The sequence below is a fragment of the Anopheles stephensi genome, unplaced genomic scaffold (assembly GCF_013141755.1).
Source record: "Anopheles stephensi strain Indian unplaced genomic scaffold, UCI_ANSTEP_V1.0 ucontig283, whole genome shotgun sequence".
Taxonomy (NCBI): domain Eukaryota; kingdom Metazoa; phylum Arthropoda; class Insecta; order Diptera; family Culicidae; genus Anopheles; species Anopheles stephensi.
The window spans coordinates 225,368-239,093 of record NW_023405217.1 but is presented as its reverse complement, the minus strand read 5'-3'; the positions used below and the strand labels follow the sequence as shown (position 1 = coordinate 239,093).

Below are 13,726 nucleotides of genomic sequence, written 5' to 3'. Positions count from 1 at the left end.
AAATAGTACTAGTTTATTTATTTATCTTACTGCTTTATTCCTAGCGTCATTTGAATTTGAATGTTTGTGTTATTTTTAAACTTAAATAATTCATTTTTATTGATATTTACAAGATGCTAATTTTTTTTCCTCTGCTATGACACAACAGCCTCAAAAGGCGTTAAACTGCCATTTTAGGCATTCGTTGATGCAATTTTTAAATATAATGTAAATAGCATTTATCTTATGTCCCTTTGCTATTTTCTTTTGCATAATCTTTTGTTATTTGCTCATGTTAATTGTTCTTATTTTAATTTTTCTTTATCATTTGTTTGACTTTGTAATTGATTTTTTTGTTCAATTGAATGAATCAATCAGTTATTATTCTTTTTCTTTACTTCTAAAATAATCGTTAATTTGTCTATTGTTTTAATTTCTTTCTATTTGTTTTTCGTTTTATATTTAAAGGTTTTATGTTTTTTTATGTTTTCCTATCTATTTTCATCATTCTTACTTACAAGATTCAAACTTCTACATTTGTGATTTTAAATCAAAATCAAGATTAATGGATTTAATAATTCTTTCACTGATTCAGAATTGCTAGCTTAAAAAATCAGATTAAACCCAAAAGGAGGCCAATAAGGACCCCACAGGCAGCATTTACCTGCAAAACCGAAAACTAGAACACACTACTTATTGTAAAGGGAACTCCTTAAGTAAACCGACTGTTCCTACTGATTACCCTCGTTCCTGCAAGAACCTACATTGCGTAACGAAGTAGCGGCAGTGCGTTCTACTTTCCTATTTCCTCAGCGTCTTGCTACCGATTCGTTGTTTTGGTGTTGCTGTTACTGTTGCCATTTTATTCTTCTCACTGCACGATATACCACAGGGTAGATTTGTTTTGCCTGCTGGTGGCCCCATTTTCAACATGGAGCAGGTATCTGGGTTGGTATGGATCCTTCCATTCCATTCCATTTTTTTTTTCTTATATTCGAGGGGGTTCCTTTGGCTTCCCTAGTGGTAAAGAAGTAGCACAGAGTTGCATACCAGCAGAACTAGAAGCGTGAGAGAGTGTTCCTCTATTTCGTGTGTTTCCTCAGCGCTTAGCGAGCGCTTATTCATACCTTTCACTACGAGATGATGTACCGTTCCCTTGTTTAGGATATTATGTTACAACAAAAATGGGAGCACAAAAAAATAATAAGCAGCATGCTAATAGCCACACTTCCATCATTACGCTCTACACATCATCTCAAGCCCGCAAAAATGCAAAAAATGGAATCCATAAGGTGTGAAATAAGGAGGTACAGAATTTGAAGAAAAAAAAACAACCCTTAAGGCAACGAGTTAAAAAGAGGCGGTGTTGAATGGGAAGGACATGCTCGAGACTCATTGCTTCTTACTGGACTTCCTCTCCGTAATGCTTTCACTTTTTTGCTACACCCCGACGTAGCGCACAAGAGCAAAGCGACTGCATAAAGCCGTGCAGTGGAAAGTGGTTCTATGCAGAGGACGTTCTATATGTGCTGCCTGCTCCTTTTGTAAACTCGGGCAGGTTCGAAGCGTTAGCGGCACACATATCACTTTCATCGAAGCTAATGTACAGCAGCAAAGCCGCGTACAGTGTTGTCAGGAGCGGCTGAAAATAAATTTTCTTTTTCTTCCTACCTACTATCTAAACTGGGTCATTGGGTCAAACGGGGACGCGGATGGGATGGCTGTATGGCTGCGGGGCATGGTAATTGAAAGGATGTATGAAGTAAAAAGCGGCTTGTGCAACTCGGCAACTGTGTTTCCCCGTGGCGGGACGGGATTAGTAGTTCGAAGGATTGTGGATACCCCGGCAATGGATTTAATCTGCTCCATTTCAATCTTGCTGAGTGTACGGATTCGTCGAGTGTCCTGGTGATGCTTTTAATGTGCCGAGAAGATGCCCGGACACTAGGCTAGGAAGAAATCGGGGCGTTGGGGATTCCATTCTAAAGGGCCGTTTGTTCTAAGCAATCTGTAGTTTATTATGAATATTTATGCTTTCACTGTGAACGTCAAGATATTCCAAAATACACTAGACATTGGGCTTGGTAGAAGCTATGTTTATGCTACTATCTATGGAAAGTGCAAGGTATTAAAGGACTGAATGTATTAAATCCAATAAGCAGATATACCTGAAGGCAATGAAGTTGTGTAACCTTATGATTTTCCCAGTCAACCGAAATGAAAATGACAGTCGACCGAGTAAAACCACTAAAGAATTACAATCAACCAACATCTACAGTGGAGCGACATGAAACAGCAAACTCCATTTAATGAGTAATTGACGGTGACGTGGAACTGAATTAACCGCGAGGTGCAAAACAGAACCCCTCGCTGTTGATGAGCAGTTGAAATTGACTTAGACTTCAAGCGGTGACTTCGAGTTGCAAGACAAGGCTTGAGGCGTGAGTGGGGTGAAGTTTCACAAAGATTGGTGAAAATCTGGGCCATGGTCAAGTGATTGTTGTGAACACCGCTTGAACCTAGCGTTGATGCCAGTGAACACTAGTTTCGATTTGGGGTAGACACACTTTTGGGGTTTTCGTAGAGTTTCATTTTTCAACAACTTCCACTTCTTTATCAAGGACATCCCGACCACCGCAGAAACTGAAACTAACCTCTCTGTTTTTTTCTCTCTATCTCTCTCTCTTCCAAATTGTTCCCAGGTGGACGATCAGATGAAGCTGCTCCAGAACAGCTGGTCGGATATGCTGGTGCTCGATCACATACACCAGCGCCTGCACAACGGGCTACCGGACGAAACCACCCTGCACAATGGGCAGAAGTTTGATCTCTTAGGTTTAGGGCTGCTGGGCGTACCGAGCCTGGCCGAGCACTTTAACGAGCTGCAGAACAAGCTGCAGGAGCTCAAGTTTGACGTCGGAGACTACATCTGCATGAAGTTTTTGCTGCTACTAAATCCCGGTAAGTATAGTCGACGCAACCGACTGTTGTTGGTGTAGTTGGGACAGGGGTTCTAATGGCTGCCTCTTGCATTGAACAGATGTCCGGGGGATCACCAACCGCAAAACGGTCGTCGAGGGCTACGAGAACGTGCAGGCGGCCCTGCTGGACTACACGCTTACCTGCTACCCGTCGGTGCCTGTAAGTATCCGCCAGCGTCAGCGAGTATCGTCTTAGTCCGGCACTAATTCGGGGTACCGCTCTTGTTGCTGGCCATCCCGTTCCATTGCAGGATAAGTTCAGTAAGTTGCTCAGTATTATTCCGGAGATCCACGGAATGGCAGCTCGGGGTGAGGAGCATCTGTACATCAAACACTGTGCCGGCAGTGCACCGTCCCAGACGCTGCTGATGGAGATGCTGCATGCCAAGCGAAAATGAAGCTGGCCGGTCGACCCTACTCCACCGCCGACCACAGCAACGGTCCCGCAACAACGCCAGCCGGCCAGCAGCAATCAGCACCCGGTGCGCATGAGTGGTACGGCCGAGGAATAAGAACATCCGTTTAGTCCGACGTGCCGCCGATGATCAATCAGAGTCAGCTGACCGATTAGCAGAGCTAGAGAGAGAGAGAGAGAGACCGCTTGTTGTGGCCGGGCCGCCGTGTGTGCCGTGTTCTATAGTGAGGGGTGTATTTTGTTTTTGTTTTGTACATTGCCAACCCACCACTACTAGTTACTTGCTGTTGAGGGGCACACTCACACGCGCACACATACACACATACACACAGGATCACAGGCGCGTGTCCAGGATAGTGGAGAGATCGCGCGCGGATTATTTAACAGTTTCACTACTTTCCCTCCCATCAACGCCCCCCCCCCCTCCTTTACTTCCCCCCTCCTTCTCGTGTATACTTAAGATCGTGTTTTTTTGTTTGTTTCACTCGTTAGATTTAAGCTGGTAAGATCAGCGCATCCTCTATCCAATGCCGCCTAAGGGGAGTGCGTGCGTGGATTTTGTTTTATTAATGTGTGTACCGCATCATCCTTTTAGGGACGATTTTCTCGATTTTTGTTTTATACTATCACATCCTGCCCTCTCTTTATACTCCCTCCGTTTTTCCTCCCCCTCCGTCTATCTCGCATTACTATCTCGTGCGTAGTTAGGTTTAACGTTGGCCCCGCTTTAAAGACCGAAGAGCAAAACGACAGCAAAAGCAAAGTTCACGAATCGCGTCGCGACAGGTAATTAATTGTTTGGTTATTGTTTAAGCTTATCGTTTAAGTAATTGTGGTATTAGGGGTTAGTAGTGTCGTTTTTATTTTCTCTCTCGCTCTCCCGCGTAGAGCTGTATGTTGTGTCCGGTGGGGTTGTCTGACCCGATTACGATACAGAACCGTTCTTCAAGTGCGTGCGTGGTTGTGTACGTGTGTGTGCGTGTGTCCACGATCGTATGTATATAAAAGAAAGGTGGGGAAAACCAGATCGGTAAACGATGTTAGTGGCAGGACGAAAATTAGGTGATTAACAAATTTTACACAAACAAGAAACAAAACAAAATGGTGTGATCAGAACCACAGGAAGGAAGACAAAGAATTGTGCAATGCTAGAGAGTCCTGTTCTTTCTTCTGCAAAGAGGCGATAACACACACACACAGCGCACACATACACTTAGAAAACAAGCTGCAAAACCACTTGTCGTTACCATTTGCATCTCAGCAAAACAACACGTTATCAGAATCAGTTTTATTCTATTTATTTTGCTTTCCTATCGTTTTGTTTGCTGTTGGGCGCGTGCGCTGGAAGAGGGCAACGCGCGGATAGGGAGAGAGACCAGCGCAACCGGAAGTGGTCACCAGTATGTACAGCCATAAACAGGGAAATTGTTCAGTGCAAATTTACCACGACCAAATTGAAACAGCTCAACATTGTTCGAATTATCAAGTCAAAGAATCCTCTCACGCACGTGGTTGTTGCCTCTTGCACGACTAGCGCACGTGGTGCACCTTTGGTGAACGAACGTGCGCATCGATCAGTTTTTTTTTCTTTTCTTTACGGATTTACCGTGATCCTTAAATAAATGTACAGTTTGGTTAGATAAGTTACGCACACACGCACCCAGCAGTGCGAGCGCGCGTTTAAGCCGGTGGGGTGGGAAATGCTTGTACATTTTTTGGTTAATATATTTTAATGCTAAACTACCACTCTGCTCCCCACTGCATTACCGTGAGGAAAAATTGCCGGGAGGACAGGCGCGCACACACATACACACGGAATGTGTTAATAGTGATCTAGGGAGAGCGAGTGTTAAGTGCGATGTTAAGGGGGATGTTTTTAGTAGTGATAGTAAACTAGCGGTAGGAAACTAAAAACGAAGAAGCCGAAGAGAGGGTGAACAAAAAAGAGGGAAAAGCGTGGGGGGGAGGGGGGAGGAAATACACACAAGCACACACACATACACAGCAAAATGGAAACGAAGGATCTAAAACTAAGTGTTCACTAAATGTTAAAGCAAAAATCATGATTCATACAGCAAACAAAAGAAGGTTAAAAAACACAAACGAAGAAGGAAAAAGGTAGATAAGGATTGTGAAAATAGTAGGCAGAGTGCAAGATCGTTTAGGCTCGTATATAAATGTATAGATATACACATAGATAGATAGGCGGAAGCGAAGGTAGCGCTGTTGTTACACACAGATGTGGGGGCCACCATCAGGTTCTTTGGTTCTTCCTTGTTCAGCCAGCCCACCGGCGCAAAGTGAGTTAGCAATGGCACTTCGGTTTTAAAGAGAATTCTTTTCCCGCTTCTTGTTGAGTTTGTGGTTGTATTTCGCTAGGCTTTTCGACAAGGCCAACCAGCCAGCCACACAAACGTCCTAACTGTCGAACGCGCGCGCAACCCTTTTTTAGAGCTGGAACCCATGATTTGGCAACAACAAAAACAAAAATGGAAAACGGTTTCAAACCATACGGACATACAATTCTGCAACAGAAACTTGTAACCAAAAGCTCCCATATACATACACACTCATAAAAAAAACGAATGATGGTTTGGAAACATACTAAATAAAGTAAAAAAGTAAAAATCAACAAGTTATAAACTACAAATAGCAACAAACAGCAAGCAAACACACATCAACCTACAAACAAAGAAACAAAAAAAAAGGAAACCAATGTTCTAACTGTTCTAACTAACTAATGTGCTGTGTCCACACGTTAATACTGTTACAAAAAAAAAACACAAACACACATACAAAACTGCTGATATTAAGCGTTTCCTCACCAAAATCACCATCTTGAAAAAGCTTCTAACAACAAAAGAATCACACAAACCAACCCTATATAGCGCTATATCCATATATATACGTATCTGAAGATTCGCTAAAAGGATCGACGAACGACGGCCACAATGAGAGAGCGAGAGAGAGAGAAAGTGTGTACGGTCCATAGTTTACAAACCAACAGAAAATACCCACAAATGGTACGCAAATCGATGGATTTAAATGAAACAAAACCTACACAACAACAAAACAAGAAAAATCAAACCTGAATAGTCAGCAACAGTTACCGATAGAAGATACAAAACACCGATGTAATTAAATGCCCACTGTTAATCGCCTTTGTAAATGTAAACACATAAACACACAACGCAGAAAATACCCAAACCGTACTTCCCGGTATGCAATAGCCGGTGCCGAATTTTAAGAAGAAGAAAAAAACACACACATCAACGCTTTTGTCGTCGTATTAGGGCAAACTGCTAGCGCTATGAGTGTGTTGCAATTGCAATAGTAAAAGAGAAAAACACACACACAAACGCACGCAAAATGGCCGCATATGAATCCGTCTATTTACAAAGCAGAACAAAAAACACAAAATAGTAAAACAACTGAAAATGGTAGCAAAAACAGGAAGAAAAAAAAGGAACACAAAACAGAACAAAAAAAAGAAGTGTCAAACACAACACTCTCTATCTCTCGAAAGTGAAAAGATGAAAATATGAAAGTAGATAAAAATCACATTACCAGCAAAAAAACGAATGATCCAAGAACGATTGGAACGGGTGCGGATGCCAAAGCGAAATTGAAAAGGGGTAAGCAACAAGCAAAACAAAACCTGGCAAACACAGCGGTACAATGCAAAAAGTTTTTTTTAGCTCGTTTTTGGTTAGCAAGGAGAGTTGTAAATAGTAGTTTGTACGATTTTGCTTTTTTCGTTTTCGTTTTTGTGTGTTAAGCAGGGCATTCTTACATTCCATCCTTATAACATTGTACTGCTACCGGTGCACATCACTTAGCAACTTTAGTTTTTTTCCCCTCTATTTCGTCATCCTTTTTTTTTGTTTTTTTGTTTCTTCTTCTTACGCTACTTCTGCTGCTGCTTCTTCTACTGCACTTTACTTATTTTACTTGCTAAATTTTTTTTCTGTTTGTAGAATATACACTGTTTATAATATATTATTTGTCCTATTGTTCAACTGTTTTTATTTTCTCTTTTCTGTTTCTGTTTCTGTTTTTCCTCCTTCACCTCTTACTTTATCTTTCTTTCTTTGTCGGATGATGGGTTTTCACTTCTTCTTTTTTCTCTTTACCTTTCGGTTATATTTTTTCCTCTGTTTTATTTTTCTTTATTCTTGAATCTCCGCTCACTGCTATTAGTTATAGGCATCAATTTCCTCTGTCGAAAGCTCTATTCTTTACTGTTATTTATTCTACTCGTACTTGTAACCTTTTTCAATCTTCTTTCCTCCTTCTTATTCTGTCCATCCTTTTGTATTTTTTCAATCTTCTTATTTATTTTTCTATACTGTTTATTCTATTCTGTTTAATCTACTCTTTTTTAGCCATTTTTATCTCCAACAACCTCCATCAAACTAGCTTTCAAATGTGTCTGTTGTTCGATCCCGACAAACCAAACGAATATCGAATGTGTTCCAATGCATCATCTTACACGAGCAGGCATCAGGCGCGCCTACCCAATGTTCAATGTTAATGGTATAATCGTTGCAGTACACAAACTCACTCACTCACCCGTCACTGTGCTCAAGCTTGACTAGCGAATGGTGGACAGGACACCCGCTTTAACGTTACCAGAGAGGGGGGGAAGACTCGTTTGACGGTTAGTTGATACTGTTTAGGAGCGCCTTCGATCAATGTTTTAGCTTTGAAGTAGACCGGGGAAAAATGATCCAGCACCGAGAAAAGGGGGCTAGCTGTTGCTCCCACTGCGAGGGGGAAGGGGATGAACAAAAAATGGTAGAAAACTATATATTTTTCGATGTTAACTTTTATGTCCTATATTTAGCTATCGGATTGTGGTAGGGTACGAAGGAGAGCATGGAAAACGACAAACATACAAACAAAAAAAAAAAGCAAACCACTAAACATACAATACTAAATGAAATGCCTTTTCAAAGTACAAAAAGTGTGTTGTATTGCGGAGCGAAGGGTGCAAAGTACTTTTTCAACCAACAGCGTTCAGCCGGGTCGGGAATAGTTGGTTAGGAATGGCTCCAAGAGTGTTGCAGTAGTACATTATTCGCTGAACGGTGCTTTTGAATCTGATTTGCCTAGGTACAACCCGAAACGTGTGCGTGAAAGTGTATTTAATGTAAAAAAAGAACATGTTAAACTTTCTCAAACCATGTAAATATGATTTAGTATTGTGTGGAGGCAGCGTTAATAGTGACGAAAAACACTTTTCTCGCGTTACCTTTATTAATTAGAAGAAAAGAACGTCACTATAAAGGAGAAAGGTTGAAAAAAAACAAATACACAAAAAAACACACGCACACACTTAAAAAAAAGTAGTAAAAACATAAAACTCGCTCATATAAAATAAAAAAAAGGAAAAGTAAAGAAATAATAATCAAAAAAACAGAAGATAAAAGCACGGGAAAACGCTAAACAACACACATTTGAAAGCTAGAAAAGCAAGGTAAAGCCCCCTACCCTTTTAAGAACAACGCTTTGGCATTCGGGAACAGATAGGAAAAAAAGGAACAAGTGAATGGGAAAAAATGCCTCTTCAATCTAAGAAAGCTGTGAAATAAAAATAAAAGGAAGATTGGAATATGAACGGTAGTAGAAGTAGTGGTAGTGGTAGGAGAAAGGATGACGTAGAAGCAACACACACACACACACGCACCAGGTTGAACGAAATGCTGTGACAGATTATAAGTGAAACGATTGGTTAACGCTTTGTTGCTATCTCTTTCTCATGGCATGACATCCTTTGCGCCGGAAAGCAAAAAGGATACGATTGTCGAGTATAAACAAGCGAGATTTTTTTTTTGTTTAATATGGCGGGCGACATGTAGTTGGCCTTGGATGGCATACAGTACATTGTCGCTTGTTGGAACTTGCCACCGCCAGCGGACCGATTAAGGTTGCCAGCAGAATACGTAGCTAGTTGTTAAGTGTAAAACAAAACATTCCAAAAATCAGAGTGTGTAGTACACAGTAGAGCGGGACTTTTTTTCTGTTAGGAAAATCTAAGTGAAGTAATCAAAACACACCGAACACCGGAATCAATCGTGATGGGAACACAGAAAACTCAACAACACAAAAAGGAGCAAGAAAAACCGTGGAAATATTATTAGATTGAAAATCATAATTTGCCACAGTGATATAGTAGGTATATTGGGGAGGGGAGTAGATAGTAGGAATGCTGGTGGACGTTCAGTTGTGTCAGTGTGAAGTATGAAAAACAAGGCAAAAGGTAACGAAATCACAGTATGGTACACTTAATTCGCTTCCTTTGATTACTATTCGCACCACAAGCTTACAGAGAATGTGTTGGTAAATTACACATCAATACAGGCGCCGATCCGATCGTTCCAGGATCATTCGTTCCGCTTCATTCTTTTACCCATAACAGAGGGAGAGTGAGAGAGTGTGTGTGTTTGTGTGCGTGAGTATGTGTTAATATGCCGTGTTTGACGTGTTAGGATAGGATGTGAAATTTAAAAAAAAAACCTATACAACAAGAAGCAAAAAGAAGCTCTGCACCACTTAACACAAAATCTGGTTTCCACTCACTATAATCACCGAAGAAGACAACAACAACAAAAAATTAGTAGAAAACAATGTAAAGCAACTAGTAAAACAAAACTTTAAGCACAGCCTCCATCGCGAAATTACAAAACAAACAAAACAACACACACACACACTTAAAAATCCTTATTGCAAAAACAAGCAACAAAAAACGTGGAGAAGAAAAAACAAATACATGTGTAACGTGTGTGCGCGTGAGTGTACTAAACTAAGTGTAAAGAGCGCAACAAAGCCCACTACCAACATACATCACAGATTAGAAAAGGGAAGGAAAAACAAAAAAGGAAACAAAAGCATAAAGCAACAACAATGCTTGCTGTAAAAGATACGATATTAAGAGAAGAAAATAGAGAAGCAAAGAAGAGAGAAGAAAAAAAACAAGGAAAGCAAAGAACGGAAGCGAAACAAGCGTAATGAAAAAAAAGGATAGAAAGGGAAAGAAGAAAACAAAAACAAAAGAAACAAACAAAAAAAAATTGGGTACCTTACCTTAATGTGTTTTCCAGAAGAGTGTTCTTCTGTCTAGTGTTTACGTTTTTACGATTATGGTTTCTCTCTCTCTCTCTCTCTCACACACACACACACTCTTTCTATCTCTATTTTTCCTTTCCCCACTGTTGACGTTTCGGATGAGCTAGATGTTTAAGAGAATTTAGTACGCATATAAGTTTAGTACGCACTAACTGTCCTGCCCTTCTTCTTCCTTTTCCTTCGTTTTCTATTCTTCTCTTTCTCTGTTTTCCTTTTCTTTTATTTTCTCCTTCTTTTCCTTTCCTTTTTCTATGTGTTTTCCCCCTTTTTCTTTTCCTTCTTTTTCTTTCTCCAAGCATAACCTACTTAATAGCGTTGGTTTTGTTTTAATTACGATTACTACTACTATTACTTTTACCATTATTATTATTATTATTATTATTATTTCTCTTTCTATCACCCTTCTCCTTCTTTATGTGTTTCTTTTTTGTTTTATATTTTGTAATAAAGTCGTTAGTAATATGTAAGCTGTAATAATTAATAAAAATGAAACAAACACACAAAAAAACTCGATTAAACAAAAACAAACCTTTTTCTGTTAGTGTTGTGAGGGGGGGGGGGAATGTGCGTGGAGGTGGGAGGGGGGGGGGGGAATTAAAGGGAAAAATTGTTAAAGATGTTGCACGAATGTACCTTTGGTTAGAGTTAGGCGAAGCAGATGGAAAGTTGAGACAAACAAAGATGGATAATAAAATAGCTTTATGGTTTTTAAGGGGGCGAGAAAAAAGGGGTGTGCACCCTGTTGTGTGCATCAAATGCAGAAATTTACGCATACAAAAAACAAACACACACACAAAAGAAGAGAAAACGAAACAAAGAGAACAATTTACAAAACTATACAGCAAAAAGGGGGAAAAAGAAAGCTCTACTTATATACTTATAGAGAGAAGCTAAATGTTATGAAACGAGAGAGAGAGAGAGAGAGAGAGAGAGAAAAACAAGAAAACAAAACAAAACTAGAGAAAAAATATTCCTAAAAGGAATGGATGTTTAAAACAAAACAAAAAACACCGGGAGGAAATCGATTACAAAAATCCGTCACAAATGAATTGTAGCAGAAAGCAAGTGCGACAGAACAGAAAACTTGCTATAAAAGAGATGATAAGAGTAGAAAGAAATGAACGAAAGCGATCGAGCGAGCGTGCAAGCGAAACATGATTACCAATTACTTTCAAAAAGTACATCATCCTAGAATAGTGCGGGGAGCACGAAGGAAGAGGGCTCGCGTTGTTAAGATGATGTGATGATGATGATGATGATGATGCTTTTAAACACAACAAAGAGAAGGAGGGAAAAAACGACCGAAAAATGCGCATACTATATACAACCTCTGTACATTGTTTCACTTCTCCTTGTGTAAGCCTTTGTTTCGTGTTTTTCGTTTTGGTCGAGTTTAAAACGCTGTAACTGTTAAGTTTTTTTGTGGTAATGTTGGCAGAGTATATATATATATATATATATATATATATACATACATGTATGATTATAGTGTAACAAATCAGAATGTAGAAATCATGTGAAGATGAAAAATATATATATACATATAGTTGTTAAGCTATATTGAAACACATGATACAAAACTCACAAGGACGATGGAGCAAATATTCCACCAGAAGAAGAAGAAGAAAAAAACACTGATGGAAAAAATAACAAAAGTGAAGGAAAATGGCAAAGAAAAAAAACCAACCGACATGTACTAAGAGAAGCAAGCAAGGCAAACAAAGAGGCAAATCCTTATTACCTTCTCAGCCCTCGAGCGCTGCTGTTGGATGATTATGTTGATGATGAGGGGTGGTGTGTGTGTGCGTGGAAGTTTACCAGCTGTTTCCCCCACACCATGAAAGAAAAGGAAAACGCGGAAAAACAAACGAAGAACAACAAATCAGTTCGTCCAGTCCAACGCTTTAAAGAGACGGGGGTTGGTGGTGACCTACAAAACGGAGCACATGTAATGTATAGTTGTGTGAAAGAAGGAAAGAAAACAAAACACACCAGTACACACACATACACCCAACAAAAAAAAAATACACAGAAAAGAGATACCATCAAAATAGTTATTTTTAATTCATGTATTTAAAATACAAAAACGAAACAAAACCGGACAAACCAACCAGACAAGAACGGTAATAAAGAGGAAAAAATAAGTAAAAAAAACTGGCTTGTTTTATTTTGCGATTCGCCTAAATCTGCTCTCTAAATTTTGGATGCTCTCCTGGCATTCCAAATTCGATGGAAGCGGCCGGCTGGAGGTCGTCGATCGCGGTAAAAATTTCTCCCAAAACGATCAGCTCGAGCAAATCTGATAACAGGAGAGCATCCAATGGAGGAGGTTACACTAAACCTCATCGGTCGTCCCGGTTTGTTTACATTGCTATCCCTTTTCCGCTTGATATCAAAATAGGCGATCTTCTCCTCTGATCAACTGTGCTAACAACGGTGGCCAGTGATAGCGATCAATAAGAGCGAATAATCCGAACGAGAGAGAGAGAGAGAGAGACAGTTTGATATTTGGATGATCCACGGCGAGATTAGTGCAGCTTCTTCGTTTGGATACTCTCCTGGTATTCTAATTTTTATTTTACCGCTTCTCCCGTAGTCGATCGGGAGCAAAACGACCAGCTGGAGCAAATCGGATACCAGGAGAGCATGCAACACAGCAGGTAGCGCCTAACGCTAACATCTCTATCTACTACCGAAAAAGACCGGTTTTACTAGTTCGGATACCAGGGCAGCATCCGACTGAGCAGGTTTCTCTCATCCGGATTGGCCGTACGGTTGATTCGGATAGTCATCTCTTTCCCACATTCCGATTACTATCCGAGATCTTCCTTGTTATCACGATACGGCGATCTTCTCCTGCTCTCTCTCTCTCTCTCTTAGTATCGATCGAGTTTCAAACACATGCGAACGGCGGTCGGTGATAACGATCGATAAGAGCGAAGAGTAAGAGAGCGAATAGTGCAAAAGAGAGTTTTATATTTGGATGATCAACGGCGAGATTAGTGCAGCCTCTCATTTTGGATGCTCTCCTGGTATCCTAATTTTTATTAAACCGCTTCTCCCGTAGTCGAACGGGAGTTAAATTTCTTCCCAAAACTACCAGCTCGAGCAAATCGGATACCAGGAGAGCATGCAACACAGCAGGTAGCACCTAACGCTAACATGTCATCTCTTTTTCTCGATCTACTACCGAAAAAGACCGGTTTTACTAGTTCGGATACCA

General features: G+C 40.3%; 1 protein-coding gene across 16 annotated transcripts in view; it reads left to right on the top strand.

Annotated features, from left to right (window-relative positions):
* The window catches only part of LOC118516364 (nuclear hormone receptor FTZ-F1-like), a 121,469-nt gene extending 114,075 nt beyond the window's left edge, over window positions 1-7,394 (top strand). For all 16 annotated transcript variants that reach the window (XM_036062208.1, XM_036062202.1, XM_036062200.1 and 13 more), the window contains 3 exons: window positions 2,682-2,940; window positions 3,020-3,120; window positions 3,212-7,394. In XM_036062208.1, coding sequence (XP_035918101.1) covers window positions 2,682-2,940; window positions 3,020-3,120; window positions 3,212-3,358 — 507 coding nt within the window. In that variant the 3' untranslated portion in view covers window positions 3,359-7,394. The remainder of the gene's footprint in view (window positions 1-2,681; window positions 2,941-3,019; window positions 3,121-3,211) is intronic.
* Window positions 7,395-13,726: the final 6,332 nt, after the last annotated feature.